At 36.6% G+C, this 20,253-nt stretch overlaps 1 protein-coding gene across 5 annotated transcripts in view; it reads left to right on the forward strand.

Moving 5' to 3' along the window:
• RBM27 (RNA binding motif protein 27) overlaps positions 1-20,253 on the forward strand; it is a 67,867-nt gene that overhangs the window by 43,932 nt on the left and 3,682 nt on the right. For 4 of the 5 annotated variants that reach the window (XM_007194177.2, XM_028161867.2, XM_057541065.1 and 1 more), the window contains 8 exons: positions 427-580; positions 2,604-2,900; positions 4,262-4,402; positions 8,046-8,165; positions 9,523-9,597; positions 9,738-9,902; positions 11,241-11,345; positions 11,448-11,639. In XM_007194177.2, coding sequence (XP_007194239.1) covers positions 427-580; positions 2,604-2,900; positions 4,262-4,402; positions 8,046-8,165; positions 9,523-9,597; positions 9,738-9,902; positions 11,241-11,345; positions 11,448-11,639 — 1,249 coding nt within the window. The remainder of the gene's footprint in view (positions 1-426; positions 581-2,603; positions 2,901-4,261; positions 4,403-8,045; positions 8,166-9,522; positions 9,598-9,737; positions 9,903-11,240; positions 11,346-11,447; positions 11,640-20,253) is intronic. The other variant, XM_007194176.2, reaches the window with a different exon arrangement.

A 20,253-nucleotide genomic window follows, 5' to 3' on the forward strand; every position in this document is an offset into this window, starting at 1 on the left:
TTAGTAACATCTAATTGATGTTTCTGGTTTTTTGTTTGCAGTAGTAAATTTGTAAAATTAAGAGTTGTCATTAATCATTAATTTTCAGTCTATGTGCCTCAAAGCTAAGGTTCCCAGAGGCATCATTAGTATGTCTTAAATATTGAAAAGTTAACAGAATATTGATAATAGATATTAGTAATTTGTACTAATTTCTAGGCCTAACCCAGTATTAGAATTATTGAGGCATCAGTCTTCTTTCTTTCTCTCTACCTGTTTGGTTCCCATGTAATAAGGATAATGTGAAAATTACGTAGTCATTTCTGAAGAATGTTAAGTGCGTACAGAGGATACTTGAATAAATATAAACTTACATTCTTTGCTGATTATCTCTTGCCTAGGCATAATGTAGGAGACTTAACCAAGATCTGTTAATATTCCTTTCAGGCAAGGGAATAACAATCAGAGTAAACCAGGATTCTTGAGAAAGAATCAGTATACAAACACCAAATTAGAAGTCAAGAAAATCCCTCAGGAATTGAACAACATTACCAAGCTCAATGAACACTTCAGCAAATTTGGAACTATTGTTAATATCCAGGTAGGTGTGGCTATGTTGGTGACAAAATCCATGTATATAATGTATCTTCAAAAATATTCCTATCAGCCTACCTTGCTTAAACAAGCCAGTGATTAGTCTGATCATCTCTGCTATGTGTTTTAAATTCCACTGTGTATCTGTATGCCCAGCTTCATGACAGAGTTGTTGTGCTGAATTTGTCCTCTGAATTCATTTGGTTCTTTTCTGCAACCTCTTCCTGAAAGACAGTGGGCCAGTTACTGTATTTTTGTTCATAGTTGTATCTCTGGACAGATGACTTTTTTACCTGCTTTAGTGTTCTAACTAAGTAGGTGAGATTTTTGGTAACTTCTAAGATTGTAATTTTGTTTACTGACTGGCTTTTATTTTGTGAAGTATTAATTGGTTAAGGATGGTTCTAATCTTGAGAATTTTAGGCACTGTAACATATAATCTAACATCAAATAAATCGTAGCTTTTATATTTTGCTGTGTGTTTGTTAGGTATTTGAATTTATCAATTTGTGGTTGGGTGTTATGCTGTAATTGAGGGTAGTAGAAGGTCTGTTTAAGTTGGGATTTCAGTCAGTTACCCCTGACACTCAGTGTTGCCATCAAACCAAAATATGATTTATGTATCTCTAACTACCTTTTTTCTCTTAAATTTTTCCTAGGTCATTATTCTTTATGGCATTTAGAAAAATTAGGAAGCTTTTAATGTAAATGAGTATATGAGTCTGCTTGGGTTGCCATAACAAATACCATAGACTGGGTGGCTTAAACAACAAAAATTTATTTGCGGGGAATCCAAGATCAGAATACTAGCCAATTTGGTTCCTGGTAAGGACTCTCTGGCTTGGAGACATCTTCTTGCTGTGTGCTCACATGATGGAAGGAGAGGGAAAGGAAGAGACAGAGAGAGAGAGCTCTTCCTATAAGGTCACCAGTCCTGTCTGATTAGGGCCCCACCCCTTTGATCTCATTTAACCTTATTTACCTCCTAAAAGCCCTGTCTCCAAATACAGCCACATTGGGGGTTAGGGCTTCAACATATGAATTTGGGGAGGACATAACTCAGTCCATAGCAGTAGGCCATAATTTATATAAGCACTATTCTCTATTTGGGGGATTTTATGTTGTTCTTATTTTTTTTTTATAAAAACAATGCTATCGTGAGCCTCCTTTTGTATAAACCTTTTATTTTTCTATGATGCATTGCTGAATTAAAGGGAATTTTTAAACTTTTTATTTGAACTGCCAAATTGTTCTCCAAAAGGGTTGTGCCAGTTGATACTCCCTAACGCAATGTGTGAACCTCACCAAAGCTCTAATATGGATCCATTAAAAACTTTTAGACCAGTTTCATAAGTGAAAAATTGTACTTGCTTTAATTTGCTTTGTTTTTATTCCTAGGTAGACTCTAATTTATATAGACCATTTGCAGTACTTTTGGATTTACCTGTCCACTGTCTTTGCCCATTTTTTTATGAAGGCATTTATAATAATGCTTTTCCAAACCTTTGCTTGTCATATATATGAAAATTACTTTTTCGTTTTGTCATTTATTTTGTTTGTGGCAGGTTTGGACTGACAGTGGTTTAAAATTTTATTTGGTCAAATCCGCTGTTTGTCTTTATGGGTCCTACCTTTATGGTGTGCATAAAAAGTCTTTCCAAAGCCTCAGATTATACAGATATTCACCTTTTTTCCCTGGGTTTTTTTGTTTGTTTTTTGTAAAATGTTTTCTCTCTCTGGAGTTTATTTGGATGTAAGATACCAGGGAGGAATTAACAACTTTTCCCCAAGTGGTTATGTAACATCACTAGAATTATTTATTAAATAATCCAATATTCTTTCATATATAATGTTGAAATACACATGTTATCTTTTAAGGGATAGCTAACTTTATTTACATAGGATTCACAATGGATTTCAGCAGGCTGTTTTCTACCTCTGAATTTTTTATCAATAATTTATCAGTATTTGCTTAGCTACAATCATTAATTTATGTGTGTTGTTGTTGTTGCTGTTGGTTTTTCTTATAGGTTGCTTTTAAGGGAGATCCAGAAGCAGCCCTCATCCAGTATCTTACCAATGAGGAGGCCAGAAAAGCCATTTCCAGCACTGAAGCAGTTCTAAACAACCGGTTCATTCGAGTCCTGTGGCACAGGGAAAATAATGAGCAGCCAGCACTACAGTCGCCAACACAGCTGCTCCTGCAACAGCAGCAAACACTTAGTCACCTGTCACAGCAGCACCATCACCTGCCGCAGCACCTTCATCAGCAGCAAGTGCTGGTGGCCCAGGCTCCTCCCTCAACGGTACATGGGGGTATTCAGAAGGTAATCCACTAGCTCACAGGGAATTAATGGTCCTTTAATCCCATCCTCTAGATCATTGTTTCTCAATTTGTGGTCCTGGGGTCTTCTGTATCAGAGCCATTCAGTTTGATTTGTAGACCGGCAGCATCTGATCTCCTAGGAGCTTATTAGACATGCAGTTTCTTAGGCTTCACCGCAACTTACTGAATTAGAATCACTATGGGTGGGGCCCAGTAATCCATTTTAACAGGCTTTCCAGGTGATTCTTATGTACCTTGAAGGTTGAGAAGTGCTGTGTTGCATCAAAATCACTTATCTGGGTGCACATTCCTGGGTCTTACCTTCTCAGATCTACAGAGTCAGTCTCTAGATATGGGACCCATAAATCTGCATGTTTAAGAAATACCTTTAGTGATTCTTCTCAACACTAAACACTCTCATACTAAAGTATGATAGCCATCCACGACTGAACAACTTTGAATCTAGAACAGCTTCTTTGTTTTGTGTTAGAATCAGTCACTCTTATAGCGATCCTTTTGTCCCACTTTTTCTCATATAGAAAAATTCTGTTCTCTTTAAAACTGAAATGGGAGCTCCAGGAGACTGGGATTTTGTCTGTTGTATTCATTTGATCCCTAGTGCCTAAAACAAGGCCTGGCACACAGCGCTCAAAACATATCTGAATGGATAGATGAACGAAGGAAAGAACAAACCACCATGCATTAGAACCATTCAGATATTGATGATAATGTTAATCTCTTCCTAGCCATTCTCTTGTTTGGATTAAATGCATTCAGATTGAAAAAAAAAAGTATTCTTTAACAGTACATAGTATTAACTCCAATTTATCATCGTGTTTATTTGCAGTTAAGCCTGCATTTCTTTTGTCTCTGTCCCATTTCATGTTAGGGCCAAAGGTAAATGTTCCCCCAGGTGTTGGCTGAATGGTGTATGAAAGAGTGATACAATCACCTCTGTGATCCGTTAGACCCTGTTCTGTTAATGCAGCCCAAGATTATGTTATGTTTTTAGGGTGGCCATATCACAGTTATTCTTATTAAGCTACTGTCAATTAAAACCTTAAGTCTTAAAAAGCATTACATATTGAAGGGAACATTAAGAAAATTATTAGAAAGTTTTTTCTGTATGAGTATATACACATATGCATGCATAATTTCAAACATCCAAAAAAGTATGGATACTAACAGTCATTTGTATATCCACCTCTTCACTTAAAAAAATCAAACCTTACAGATGATTGAAGCACCCTTCCTTCGCATTTCCTTATCTTCCTCCCCAGGGTAATCACTGTCCTAAATTTGTATCATTCCTAGGCATTTAAAAAAACTTCCACCATAAATATGTTTATTTTGTATATGCAGATGATGAGCAAACCACAGACATCGGGTGCCTATGTTCTTAACAAAGTTCCTGTGAAACATCGTCTTGGACATGCAAGTGGTAACCAGGGTGATGCAGCACACTTGTTGAATCAGTCAGGTGGTGCTGGAGATGATTGCCAGGTATATATTTCTGTGGACCTTTAAATCTGTTTAGAGTTGTTCAGTGACACAAAGAAATTAACAAATTGATTATCACCCAGATTTGTAATGTCTTATTTCCTCAACCAAGATAATTGTGAGAGCTAACCTAAATGTGGCGGTAAACTTCCCTAATTTCCATAATTCCGCCAGAAATTTGCTAGTTAAATTTTCTTTTCCTATTCAAAGCTAAATAGGAATTTGAAATTTTTAGCCATTTATTAATAGATGTCTTTATTAATCCATTTCTTTTATAATGTTTCTTCTTTAATATAATTAAGAACATCATGAAGGGGATTCAGTCATAGTCAATTCAAAAGTCAGATTTTGAAATATGTTTTTAAGTCGTTTCCTTTCCTTTTGGGAATATATCTATATGATGACTCTCCAGAATGGTGATTTTTTTTTTCCAAGAGAGCTAGGAAAACTGAAAAAGAACAGGTGGGGTTAGCCCTCCTAGACATTAAAAAATACTGTGAAGTCAGTATAACTCAAACAATTTGATACTGGCACATGAAGAGAAAGGCCAGTGGAATAGAATCGAAGACTGAGATTATAGACTCACTCGCAAATAGGAATTTATCATGTGCTAACACATTATCTCAGTTCAGCGGGGGAAGTATGGACTCTTTGGTAAATGGTATTGGGATAACTTGATAGCCTGATAGAAAAAAAAATTAGATCCATTTTTAAAATTACATAATAAACCAGGATAATGTCCACAAGGACCTGAAATTTATATGCTGACGGTAATGCTAAATGGTACAGCCTCCGTGAAAGGAAATTTGGCAGCATCTAGCAAAATTATGTATGCATTTACTCTAAACCAATAATCCTCCTCTAAGAATCTGTGCCAAAGATATACTTGTCAAACTATGGAAAGACATATGAGCAAGGCTAGGGAATGTAGACTCTCTTCAATAGCAAAAGACTGGAAATAATCCAGTGTCCATCAGTATGGGACTGGTTACTTAAAGTGTAGTACATGCATACAATAGCGTATGTGTAACTTTGCAAAGGAATGACGAATATCTTTATGTATACCATGAGGTGATCATCAGGATACATTAAGTAAAAAAAGCAAAATGGGACAAAAAATGTAGAGTCGGCCACTGTTTATTTAAGAAAGTAGGGGCAATGAATACGTATAAGTACTTGCTTATGATAGAAAAAAAACAACAAAAAAAGTAACCCATATCATTTAAATCTTGGTGGTTACGGCAAGGATAGAAGAAACTAGACAACTTTAAAAACCTCCAAAACATTTCTTAATTCTGTCCACCAGAAAGGTCTAGAAACAATGACCCAGCCTGATGGTAATGAACCTTGACATGCCCCTTCCCCCAGCTCCAAAAGGAACCAGGGATCCTTGAAGAAATGGCTGTCCCCAGATCTGGGGCTGACAGTGTTCCAGTTGAGCCTAGAATACTTTGTCAAACCAGAAAGCGAGGAATTTGTCAAAGATTACTAGCATCCTATCAAAGAATGAAAAAATGTCATAAAGGCTCTAGAACTACTCACCAATTTAAAGGAAATTCAGAGGACAGAGGGACGTGTTAAAGGATACCATAGAATCCTGTGGTGAATACTACAGGATGAATGACCTGGTTTCTTCCAGAATTGATTTGCAAAGAAAAGAAAGATACGGAGAGGGAAACTGAATTAAAGGAGACTTTAAAGAGATATAACCAATTGCATTTATATGGACCTTAGTAGGTCCTAATTTAAATGTGAAAAAAATGTTTAGAAAATTATAATAGAATCTGGAAATGTGACTATTTAATGATATTAAAGAATTGTTATACCTTTTAAGTGTGACAACGGTATTGTGGTTTTACTTAAAAAAGAAAGGAGTCCTTATCTTTTAGAGATACAACTGAATTATTTACAGATAAAATAGTGTGTGTGTTATGATGATGTAGTTGGGGATTTAAATAAAACAAGGTTATTTTATATAAAATCATGTAAATTAATTAATGATTTTACATAAAATAATGTAAACTGATGATTGTTTCTGCTTGCTGATGGATACATCATTTTTTATATATAATTTTGTACTTTTGTTTGTTTCAAAAAATTTGATACTAAAAGATAGAAAAACAAAAGCAATCTCAGACTTTGAAGTCACACAGCCCTGACTGACTTGACCTGCTTCTTAACTAGCTCTGTTAAATAACTGGCGAGCATTGGTTTCCTTTTCAATAAACTCAGTTGCTATGGGGATTAAAAAATTTCATGTTGGTAAAGCATAAAAGAGAAGTGTTTGTTCGCACATAATAAGTGCTCAGTAACTTGCAGGTGGTGCCGTTTTTATTTGGATAAATAGTAGTAACAGCACGGACATCATCTCTGCAGGTTCCTACAGTACTTGAGAGAGCTTCCTGTGGATTTAAAGTAGCTTAATTTTTAGGACAATTAAGTATTGTATGATTGAGATAAGTTTTGTATTTGTATATATTGCATGATTGAATTTTCCATGAATTTCTTAGTATTATATCCTGTGTCCCTTATATCATATATTCAAAGTTAATTTAAAAATAAAAGAGTGGAGTATGTTAGGGAAGACTTGAACCAGAGAGGTGTTAGTACACCATATTGCTCTGCTATGCCTTAAAGAGGGGAAGATTAACTGGAGTCATCTGTTCAGAAAGGAATCTAAATACCAAAACAAGCACAGTAAAGATGGTCACCATTTTACTTGCAAAGTTAGATCTGTGAGCTAACTACTTGTCTTATGGTTGGTTGTAAACTCATATAACATTTGATTAAATATAATATTAAGACTATGACTGCAAAGTACCTTAATTCTTAGGAGGGTTTGCAATTATTAGAAACATGCGTTCTTATCTGGCATTGTGGAAAATAGCTTAATGACATTACCCCCACAAAGACCTCCAGGAACACACCTGTAGTTGAACAACTCCTACTCAGTGAGGGAGTATACACAGTGAAACCATGGAACATCTCATTTAGAGGGTGTTAGCAAGGACTTATTTTAGGATTGGCTGTGTTAGGTGATTTGTTGGAGGGTTAAAGGAAACAGGAGTAATTCTATGGTCAGACTTCCTAATACATTTACCGAGAAGGAGGGAAGACTAGAATTACGCTAAAGCTGTAATTGGTAAAGAAGCTGTAGTCATTCATATTAGCCAGGGTAGAGAGATGTTTAGTCATTTTTTATGGTTTGGATAGTGTTCATGGTTTGTGTGTGTGTGTGTGTTCAGTCGTGATAATGGAGTGATCTTGTTTTTGCCTTGATCCACCATGGGCACAAGAGTGACCTTGTCTGAGGTTGATGTTCTATGAAATTGTTTATGTTCAACAAGGGGACACTAAGGCCTAGCTGTGAGTGGCAGTCTGGCTCCTAGATGTCAGGAGTTGTTGTTCTTTTTCCCACAATTAAAAAAATATAAAGAAAAGAAAGATAAGTGATTGTATTCAGAAACACAACATTATTGCTTAAAATTAGTTTTTGTTTTTATATTTGAATGACAATTGAGTTTATGTATAAAGAACTTGTTTTATAAATGAAGTTTTTAAATGTAAAAAAAATATATGGAGTCTTTTTAAAAAATGATTTTAAGGTATTGCTAAGATTTAATTTAATTATATTTGTGTTTCATAGATATTTTCAACTCCAGGCCATCCAAAAATGATCTACAGCTCCTCAAACTTAAAGACACCTTCAAAACTTTGTTCAGGATCAAAGTCTCACGATGTCCAAGAAGTTCTTAAAAAGAAGCAGGTAACAGCCTCAGTTCTTCTTTCCTTCAAGAGGAAAGGATCTATTGAATTCTTTTTTTTTTTTTTAATAAATTTATTTATTTTTTATTTATTTATTTTTGGCTGCGTTGGGTCTTCGTTGCTGTGTGTGGGCTTTCTCTAGTTGCGGAGAGCAGGGGCTTCTCTTCGTCGCGGTGCGTGGGCTTCTCATCACGGTGGCTTCTCTTGTGGAGCACGGGCTCTAGGCACACGGGCTTCAGTAGATGTGGCACGCAGTCATCAGTATCTGTGGCTCGTGGGCTCTAGAGCGCAGGCTCAGTAGTTGTGGCTCATGGGCTTAGCTGCTCCGCGGCATGTGGGATCTTCCTGGACCAGGGCTTGAACCCGTGTCCCCTGCATTGGCAGGCAGATTTTCACCCACTGCGCCACCAGGGAAGTCCGGGATCTGTTGAATTCTTAAGTGATTATATTAACACCTCTGAACAGTTCATGTTGTTATGGAACTACATTATAACATTTATTTAGCTGCTGCTTGATGCATTGTACACTTGAAAAAAAGATGAGCAAACAGAAAAAATGTTTTGCAGTTGCCTTTCAGTGGCTACATCAAGCACAAAGAAAGAACTTTTTTCTATGTGAAAGTAAAAGACACTGAGCTGTCGTCCCGTCCATCTCCCCCGCCCCCAGCAAGGGAGAGAAACAAATACTTTTATTTCATTATGTTCTCTTCTAATTCCTTTCTGGCTTCATAAGTTAGATAATATTTCACATGAAGTGTAACAATTATGTAGTTATTATTCATGTGACTCAGTTCTGAGTTTCATTATCATCTTAGATTTAAACTCACATAGAGTTTTTCAAATAAAATAGTTATTTATATATATTATCTCAGTATAATTGGAGATTTAATTAACAGAGGGGTTGGAGGCAACATTTTCCAGGCAAAAATCCATAGATTTTGCTATCATTTCTAACCTATAGCTGCATGTCACTTTTAGACTTTAGACTTCATTTTTAGACTTCAAACTTCAAAAATAAGGATTTCGCTTATTATGTGGGGAAGTGAAAACAGCTCTTGTTTTTCTTTACATATATATTCAGGTCATTTAAGTGAATAAACCTCATAGATACAGCTAATTAGTGTTCAGTATTTTAAATATTAAAGTACAGTTACAAACATAAACTCTTTTATATTGGAAGTGTGGGGGAAAATAGGTTTAAAGGTTTCATCTCTGGCTTCAGCTGTTTTTTGATTAGGAGGAAAATCTGTCTCGTATAAGGGGTGACTCAGAAGAAATGAGTTGAGACTGTAGTAGCCTTATGTATCATGGGCAAACTTAGTTATTCATTACTGATTTTTTCTTTACCTGTTCATACAGGAAGCAATGAAGCTACAACAAGATATGAGGAAAAAGAGGCAAGAAATGTTAGAAAAACAAATAGAATGCCAAAAGGTAAGATAAATGTTCATTATTTGCATGCTGGAATTGATGTATGGAATGGATTTTACAAAGATATCCCCAATAAAGTTTTAAAGGTTATTTATATTAAAATTTACTAAGCATAGTTTTACTTTTTTCTGTTTATTTTATAGATGTTAATATCCAAGCTAGAAAAAAACAAAAACATGAAACCAGAAGAGAGAGCAAATATAATGAAGACTTTAAAAGAGCTTGGAGAAAAGATCTCACAATTGAAAGATGAGTTAAAAACATCTTCTGCAGTCTGCACACCATCTAAAGTAAAGACAAAAACAGAGGTACCTATTTGCATTTTTCATTCAGCATAGGGTTATTGAACATCTGTGGTGTGCTTGGCACTTTAAAAGTGCAGTGGAACCCTTAGGTAGCTAATAGTCTAGTGTGAGACAATTATAAGTATCTTTTTTTTTTTTTAATGTTTCTGTAGATGCTGTACACTCCCTCTGAAAGAAGTGATAATACCGGGTTTGAACAAAGATGTTTTTTAACTGAATTTTTTTGTTCTCCATGCTGACGATGTAACTGCTTAGAGTGATGGCAAGGAAAGAGACATTTCCTATTTCAGCAGCTTTTTTTTCTAATTTTTTAATAATGTTGTAATGCATCCATCCCTTTTAATATTCAAAAGATATCATTGACTTTAGTATGGGTAAAAATATGGCTTTCTATTGAAAAGAATAATCAAAAGTTCTAGATCCATTTAAGTCTAATTTTGTTCATTTCTATTTGTTTCCTTACTGTAGAAGAATACTTGCTTTTACACCATGGTTCCATCATTATTCTACAGCTCTGTAGTGGGATTTTAGATAAATTTGCAGCCCTTTGAGAACTGGGAATAAGTTTGTCAGATATTTTTTATGTACAATATTATATTACATTTGAAATTGTGGTTCTCTGTTATAAAAGGAATGTAAAGTGTTTCATTAAGGTTGCTTTTACACAACATTGTAAATCAACTATACTTCAATAAAAATTTTTTGAAAAAGATTAATTTATGATCTAAAAAAATGATTGCTTTTTAAAAATATAATAAAAATGTTATTTTAATTGAAATTTCCCCCAATTATAAAAAGAGTATTTAATTATAGAAAGAAATTTAAGAGAATATGGGGGAAAGAAAATCTCTCATAGTCACAGCAGCTAAAGGCTGATAATTTGTTTCTTACCAAAAAAAAAAAAAAAAAAAAGAGTGGCAATAGTTATAGGGTTCAGATCTGAAAGCAATTATGTAACTGTTATGTTTGTACTATTAGTGAATTTTTATTGTGTAATTTATTTTGCCCTATTATGTTTCACTTATGATGCTTTATTATGTTCTCAGGTCCCTCATCTCAGATGACTGTTTCCAAGGTCTGATTTTTAGGCCATCTTAAGCATTTGTAATACTGCTTGCTTATTAAGCAGTAATACTGTTTATTGTTACTACTGATAACATTATACTCTCTACATGTTTTCAGTATTATATCTGTAAAGTTACTTTCCTTAAAACACCCATGTTTATTGCGTACTCTCACATTTACCCAGAAGAGATGTTTGTCATTCTGTAAGTGTCATATTGTGAACAAGATTTTGTAAGTTGTCTAAAAAATACATTTTTACTCTTAATTTTTCCAAAGGCCCAAAAAGAACTATTAGATACCGAACTGGACCTTCACAAGAGGCTATCCTCAGGAGAAGACACAACAGAGTTACGGAAAAAACTCAATCAATTACAGGTTGAGGTGAGATTTAAGAGGAGTTACCCACTACATTTAACATCTCAAAATAGTTTTCCAAGGTTTAGTCTGACAATGTGTTATATTCTGCTTTTTGTTGTTATTCAGGCTGCACGATTAGGTATTTTACCTGTGGGTCGAGGAAAGACCATGTCCTCTCAATGTCGAGGAAGAGGCCGAGGCCGTGGAGGAAGAGGAAGGGGTTCACTAAATCACATGGTGGTGGACCACCGCCCTAAAGCACTAACAGTTGGGGGATTCATTGAGGAGGAGAAAGATGACTTACTTCAGCATTTTTCAGTAAGTTTTTAAAGTAGTAAATGCCAACTCTAAAAGCATTGTATTTAGCATTTCCTTGTTGCCTTCTGTATAAATGTCAAATGTTTTATAGATTAGAAAATTAAGTTGTAAAATCATGGATATTAGCAAATTCCTATTAATATATTTGAAGGTCAAGAAGCAGCTCATGCTATGTTCCATAATACTTCACATAAATGCATTTGTCGTAACAAGCTGTTCGAAAGCTATATTTGATTTTTGCTTTAGAGTTTATTACATGGTTTACCTGGTGTTTATAGTCAATAAGTGAAAATAGTCTGGGATGGAGACGAAATCCAAAGGAAGAATTTGTTAGGAGAAGAGTCATGTTTAGTTATATTCTGTATACAGTGGTGACCACTTACTTTTAGACAAATATGCAAATAGATATTTGCCACAGGAGAATGTTTTTATTATTTTGCACATAAACAGTATATTCTCTTTCTAACCACTCATTAATGCATTCAGTAACTATTTTTTGAGTGTTATTTGTGCTAGAGCATTTTCATACATGATCTCATGTAACCTTAAATAACTGTATAAAGTGCAAGTAGAAACCCATGTGTACAGATCGGAAAACTAAAGCTTAAAAAAGTCACCCAAGATCATACAGTTAATAAGTGACAGGACCAAGGTAAAAATACACAACTGACTGTTAACATCCAGATGCCTATTCCTCAAACAACTTTTTTGAGAGAAAACATTTTCAGCCCTATTAAGTGTTAAACATGGTGAGAGAAATCTTAAAGAGCAAGACTTCACTCCCTAGTTTCTTCTTAGTTTGATGCTCATTAATCCTGTTTCACCCTGGCTATTAGAGAATGGTGGGTTGTTATAAGATGTCCAGATTTGAGAGCCACCTGGGCTGCAGTCTGTTTACTCTTGAGCCAGTTTTTTCACTAGCCTGACTGTTATTTTCTTTTGTGGTAAAGTGGGAGATTGTCTTAAAGTGACTTCTTTGAGGAGTAAAGAAGATAATGTATGGAGGAGCACTGTACATGGGCAGGGTGTTCTTCTGGAGGCTGGGTGAATGTTGATTTTTGTCTCTCAGTGTTGAGTATATAACATTCGAATCTCCTTGCCAAAACGTGGGCATGGGCATTTAGACCCACTGCCAGCTCTGGTGAGGTGCATTAAATAATAATGTATAATAATATAAAGCAGAATTTTTATAAATTTGGCTCTGTAGAAAGTTTTAGTTACAAAAAGTAGGTAATTTTGTTAGGTAGGAAGCTGCATGCTCTACCCTGAGGGTTATATATAAATCTTTACATTTTAATCCAGAAGTCATGCTCAAATGGCTCTCTTTCCTTCTCGTAAGTAGAGTCATTCTAGAGTATCTAATAATAACCAACTTTTTTTTTTTTTTTTTTTTATAAATTTATTTATTTATTTTGGCTGTGTTGGGTCTTCGTTTCTGTGCGAGGGCTTTCTCTAGTTGTGGCAAGTGGGGGCCACTCTTCATCGCGGTGCGCGGGCCTCTCACTGTCGCGGCCTCTCTTGTTGCGGAGCACAGGCTCCAGACGCGCAGGCTCAGTAATTGTGGCTCACGGGCCCAGCTGCTCCGCGGCACGTGGGATCTTCCCAGACCAGGGCTCGAACCCGTGTCTCCTGCATTGGCAGGCAGATTCTCAACCACTGCACCACCAGGGAAGCCCAATAACCAACTTTTATATACATACATTTGTTAAGTCTGAAATACGGCGCTTGGTTTGCGGAACGGGGCGTGTCCAGGCATTTGGGGAAGGAGCAAACGAAGCGAAGGCCGGTAAGGCAACTTCAAGAATGAGACACTACCATTGGTTTCGATGGTGTTTTGTAGTTTGTTTTTTGTTTTGATAGGGTGCTATCAGACAGTCTTGAGTGCTAGAAACACACTTACACTAGTAACAGATACTTGGGCAGTATAGTATGCTTTCTTTGAAAAAAATACAGAAATACATATGCCTAAGACATTATTGAAAGTAGATTTAGCAAACCTATAGGGTAACTCTTCTTCAGGGTCTTTTATAATCCCACAAAGGCTAAAGTAAAATGTATATTTTCAATATTCTTTTACTGTCCTTAATGATTGTGAAAGGATCATGGATCAACCATATCTGTATGAAGAGGTGATGGATGGGTGTTAGTGAAGCTGTTCTGAAGTGTGAGGACCTAATTCTAGAGTCCTTCAGTTTATTCTTGTATTCATTAATCCAGTGGTCCCCAACCTTTTTAGCACCAGGGGCTGGTTTCATGGAAGACGATTTTTCCACGGACCGGAGGGGAGGGGGGAATGGTTTTGGGATGATTCAGGCCCATTACATTTACTGTGCACTTAATTTCTATTATTATTACATTGTAATATATAATGAAATAATTACACAATTCACCATAACGCAGAGTCAGTGGGAGCCCTGAGCTTGTTTTTACATGCCACTCACCGACAGGGTTTTGATGTGAGTCTGCATGCAGTTGATTTATTATGGTCTCTGTGCAGTCACACCTCTCTGCTAATGATAATCTGTATTTGCAGCCGCTCCCCAGCACTGGCATCACCGCCTCAGCTCCACCTCAGATCATCAGGCATTAGATTCTCACGAGGAGCGTGCAACCTAGATCCCTCACATGCACAGTTCACAGTAGGGTTCGCGCTTCTATGAGAATCTAATGCCGCTGCTGAACCTGACAGGAGGCAGAGCTCAGGTGGCAGTGCAAGCAATGGGGAGTGGCTGTAAATACAGATGAAGCCTCACTTGCTCACCTGCCACTCACCTCCTGCTGTGTGGCCCGGGGTGGGGGGGTGGGGGGGGGTTGAGGACCCCTGCATTAATCCACTTTTAAGAATTTATCATACGGAAATTATGCAAACGATTCTGCAAACTGTAAGTGTGCTCAGTGTAGCACTCTCTATAATAGTGAAAATGAGAGCTATCTAAACGCTCAACAGTACTTTGCTGCTATTAAGGACATGTTTTTAAAGAATAATGACATAAGAAAATTCTCAGGATTGTCTTTTAGGTTAAGAAAAGGTGGGATAGGAGAGTATACATAAACTTGGAATGGAACTGCTTTAAATTGTTAGTTCTGGGTGGGAGAATTCAAGTTAGTTTTAATTTTTTTTTCCCTTCTAGGCTCTTCTCTGTTTTCTGTGCTTTCCAAAGGAACATATCTTATTTTTAAAATCAGACTTTTTAACTGCACATGCATTTTTAAGATGAAGCACCAGCATTTTTATACTCTATATGTTAAAACCAAATTTGAGGATATGTGTTAATCTTGGGCTTTTAGGTCCCAGATACGTACATGAAAAATATGAGTAAATTTAAAAATTGTTGACCTTTGAGCAGCATGGGTTTGAACTGTGCTGGTCCACTTATACACAGATTTTTTTCAATAATAAGTCTGACAGTAAGTTATTACTAAGATTTTTGACCGTGTGGAGGGTTAGCACCCCTAATCCCTGTGTTGTTCAGGGGTCAACTATATACACAAATTTAAAATCCAGAGAATGTTTATATACAATGGAAGTTATCTATAACAACATAAAACATGTATAATAATATATAAATATTTTAATAGTATATATCACTAGTCAGACTTTTTCTAGTAAAGAACCAGATAGTAAACACGTTGGGCTTTTGAAGACTTCGTACAGTCTCTGTCACATTTTCTCCTTTTCCTCCTCTCTCTAAACCTGGCCTTCCCTCTTCCTCTTCCTTCTTCTTTTTCCTTTTCTTCTTTTAATAATTTTTTATAAATGTAAAAATAATTCATAGCTCACAGGCCACCAAAAACAAGGTGCTGGGCCATGTTTGGCCTAAAGGTTGTAGTTTGCAGACCCCTGGTATATATTATTGTATTACTTTATATATTAAATATTTAAGTTCAAAAATGGGAAATATGGGACTTCCCTGGTGGCACAGTGGTTGGAACTCCACACTCCCAATGCAGGGGGCCCGGGTTCAATCCCTGGTCAGGGAACTAGATCCCACATGCATATCGCAACTAAGAGCTCACATGCCACAACTAAGGAGCCCACCTGCTGCAACTAAGGAGCTGGCGAGCCTCAACTAAGGAGCGTGCCTGCTGCAACTAAGACCCAGTGCAACCAAATAAATAAATAAATAAATTTTTTTTTTAAAAAAAGGGAAATAATATCATGTAATATATAAATAGAATTTTGTGTATTTTAAAGATAAAATCAGTGAGTCCCAAAAGAACATTTTTTAAAAAAGCATCCTTATTTATATATCTCTCATTTGACAGAGATAGGAGGGTATCAAAGACCTTCATGAAGAATTTCCTTTAAGTATTTTAATATTAAAGTTTAGGTAAAAGCTGCAAATTTTAAGTCATAGAGCCTTGCTTAAGGGTACAGATAGGATGAGAGCTTAGGGTGCTTTCCTTCACTCCTGGGTAAAGAGAGGTTCAGCTAATTTCAACAGGGAAAGTAATTTATACTAAATGTTTGGAATACTTGAACTGTACTTTGGCATTTTTTCAATAGTATGTATCATTTAACTACAAAGATTTTGAGCTATGGTAGTGTGGTTTAGAGTTGTACTCAGTAATAATAGAGTGGAAGTGGATTTTTTAATTTTCTTCTTCCTGATTATGAAAATAGTAAATGCTTCTCAGGATGCATTTAGCTGCAAGTAACAGATAAATAACTTGGAAAATGTGGACATTTATTTTCTTTTTTTTTCGAGAAGTCTAGAGGTAGGGAGGTTTCAGGATTGATTATTTAAGAAACTGAGCTACACAGGTTCTTTTCATATTTTTCCTCTACTATCCTAGTGTGTTGGCTTTCTTTCTTAGGTCTTTTTCTTCATGGTGTCAGTCAGGATGGCTAGTTAGGGTGTTTCCTGTTTTTTCACTGTTATGGACAATGTTATATACATCTTACTGGATTTGGCGTTTTTGAGTGAAATAATTTGTTATGTGGACAGTCCTGTGCATTGCAGGACCTTTAGCACCTCTGGCTCTCACCTACTAAATACTAGTAAGTGCTCTTCAGTCAGCGTGACCACCAAAATGCCCTCTAGAGTAACATTATCGTCTCCCACCGAGAACCATTGCCCAAGGTTAGTTCGTAGGAGCAAGATGACTGGATCGAAGGCATGCGTATGTGTATTTAAAATTTTGGTACAGCTTGCCAGATGACATTCCAGGAATGTTGCGCTAATTTAAACTTGTAGTGACATTGGGTGAGAGCACCTGCTTGCCCATATCCTCAACAGCACTTAAGTTTTGTTTTTTCATCTTTGCCAGTCAGGGGATTGATGAATCATGACTGGCACAGATTTGGCATCAGTTTCTGATCTGGGAAAATGGCTGTGTAGGTGAATTTCTCTCTGTGTAACTTCTGCCTCTAAGGTTCTACATACTTCTAAGTTACTGCATATAATTTTTTATTGATGATATGTAATTGATTTGCTCATATTCACACATATATTCATATATGTTAATATTTGATTTATTTTGGGGGCAACACACATATACATAGTCAAAAAGAAAAGTATGTACAATGAAAAGTAAGATTTCCTGAACTTCTCTGGCGGTCCAGTGGTTAAGACTCCATGCTTCCAATGCAGGGGGCACGGGTTTGATCCCTGGTCGGGAAGCTAAGATCCCGCATGCCGCGTGGCGTGGCCAAAAGAAAAAGAAAAGGAAAGAAAAATAAGATTTCCTTCTACCTCCAGTCATTCAGTGCCACTCCCCATAGGCAATTACTGTTAATTGTGCATATGGTGTTGCTTTGTTTTTAATGGCTGCATGGTGATTTATTGTATAGATGTACTGTACTAGATTTAATTAGTCCTGTATTGATGGACATCTAACTTTTCTCCAATATTTCATTATTTCAAGCCGTGGTATAGATATGCGTGTGAGAGAATATATATGTGTGTATAGAAAAATTAGATATTTTGATAGGTATATGAGGCAAGTCCTAAATTTTTTAAAGTATTTTTAATTAAAAAAATTAATACATGCAAAGGGTTAAAATTTGGTTAATAAAAAGTAAAAATCTCACCTCTTAATCTTGGCCTACTCTTACAAGGTAGTTATTATTCTTGGATATTTTTATAGAAAAAAATTACGAATATAAGAATACATATATTAAGTCTCTCATTAAAAAAATTTTACCGGGGCTTCCCTGGTGGCGCAGTGGTTGAGAATCTGCCTGCCAATGCAGGGGACATGGGTTCGAGCCGTGGTCTGGGAAGATCCCACATGCCGCGGAGCAACTGGGCCCGTGAGCCACAACTACTGAGCCTGCGCGTCTGGAGCCTGTGCCCCGCAACAAGAGAGGCCGCGACAGTGAAAGGCCCGCGCACGGCGATGAAGAGTGGTCCCCGCTCGCCACAACTAGAGAAAGCCCTCGCACAGAAACGAAGACCCAACACAGCCAAAAATAAATAAATAAATGTATTAAAAAAAAATTTTTTTTTTTACCAAAATGGGATCATTTATAAATACAGAGGTGCATTCTGAACATTGCTTTTTCACATAAATATCTTGGCTAATTGGTATTTTCTTGAAATTATGAAGATAATACTCTACTCAAAATGTTTATTGAAACAAACTATACCAATAAGAAATGTATAGTTAAGTGATTTATCAGAAGGTACCATATTACCTGCCCCTCAGGTCAAGAAATAGAACATTCCCAGCACCTCAGTAGTCTCCTTCTGCCCCCTTCCAGTCACTATCTTCTCTCCTCCTCTGAAAAAGTCTAGCCTCACTTTATTATAATCACCTCCTTGCTTTCTTTATACAGTTGATTCTCATTATTCGTAGGTACTGCATTGCACATTCACCTACCCACTAAAATTTATTACAGCCTCAAAATCAATACCTGAAGTGCTTCTGTGGTCATTTTCAGACATGCGCAGAACTGTGAAAAATTTGAGTTGACCAGTGCACAAGTTCCCAACGGAGGTCAAATGAGGTGATGTTCTGCCTTCTCGTCTCAGCTCTCATCCTGTAAACAAGTCTTTTTTGCAGTCTATTTAGTGCCATATTTCTCTCATTTTTTTGTGCTTTTCATTGGTGATTTCACTGTTTAAAATGGCTTCCAAGTATAGTTCTGAAGTGCTGTGTAGTGTTCAGTCAGGTAGTGATGTGCCTTATGGTGAAGATGTGTGTTAGAGATAAGCCTTGTTCAGGCATGAGTTGTCACGCTTTGGGCCATGAGTTCAATGTTAATGAATCAACAGTATATATTAAATGATGTCTTTAAACATAAAACAAGGTTACATATTGATCAGTGGACAAAAATGTCTTGACCAGAGGCTCATAGGAACCTAACCCTCTGTTTCCCCTAGGAACAATGGTTCAGTGTTTGCTAATTCAGTGCTTGGGTGAACTTTATGTGACTACTGCAAATAACGAGAATCAACTGTATTTTTATCACCTAAATGTGTGTTCCTAAATGTTATAGTATTACTTTGCCTATTTAAGAAAATTTATATGTATGGAACCACAGAGTATATATTCTGTTGTGTCTACTTTTTTTTTTTCTTAATATTATGTTTGTGAGATTCATTCATGTTATTACATGTGACAGTAGTTTGGTATTTTTATTGCTGTATAATTTTCAGTTGTATAAATATACCACAGTTTATTTTTCCATTCTCCTATTGATAGGTATTTGGGTTATTTCCATTTCAGTTTTTTTTTTTTTTTTTAATTTATTAATTTATTTATTTTTGGCTGTGTTGGGTCTTCGTTTCTGTGTGAGGGCTTTCTCTAGTTGCGGCGAGCGGGGGCCACTCTTCATCGCGGTGCGCGGGCCTCTCACTATCGCGGCCTCTCTTGTTGCGGAGCACAGGCTCCAGACGCGCAGGCTCAGTAGCTATGGCTCACGGGCCTAGTTGCTCCGTGGCATGTGGGATCTTCCGGGACCAGGGCTCGAACTCGTGTCCCCTGCATTAGCAGGCAGACTCTCAACCACTGCGCCACCAGGGAAGCCCTCCATTTCATTTTTATGAACAGTGTTGCTATGAACATTGTTTTAAATGTCTTTTCATATATACGTGTACATTTCTGTTGGATATACATGGACTTGTGAAGTGAACTGCATCAGTTTTATTAGTTTAGATTCCCACCAGTGGTGTGTGAGAGTTCCTGACTTGGTATTACTAGAATACATCTTTATTCTATTTATTACTCTTATTTGTTACAAGTTAGGTAGTGGGAGTTTTATCTTCTTAGTTCCTGACTGCATACAAATTAAATGTCTCCTTCTTCCTTCAATAATATATATGCAGTATATCTAATGCCTTAAAATTTCTTTTGGAGGATAGAACTGCTGCCCTCTTTGGAAAGCAACCCAGTTAATATAGGTTAAAATTTTTTTTTTTTTTTTTTTTAAATGTAGGGAAATTCTTTTTATTTATTTATTTATTTATTTATTTATTTATCTATTTTTGGCTGTGTTGGGTCTTCGGTTCGTGCGAGGGCTTTCTCCAGTTGCGGCAAGCGGGGGCCACTCTTCATCGCGGTGCGGGGACCGCTCTTCATCGCGGTGCGCGGGCCTTTCTCTATCGCGGCCCCTCCCGTCGCGGGGCACAGGCTCCAGACGCGCAGGCTCAGCAATTGTGGCTCACGG

This window comes from Balaenoptera acutorostrata, chromosome 2, assembly GCF_949987535.1.
Source record: "Balaenoptera acutorostrata chromosome 2, mBalAcu1.1, whole genome shotgun sequence".
NCBI lineage: Eukaryota > Metazoa > Chordata > Mammalia > Artiodactyla > Balaenopteridae > Balaenoptera > Balaenoptera acutorostrata.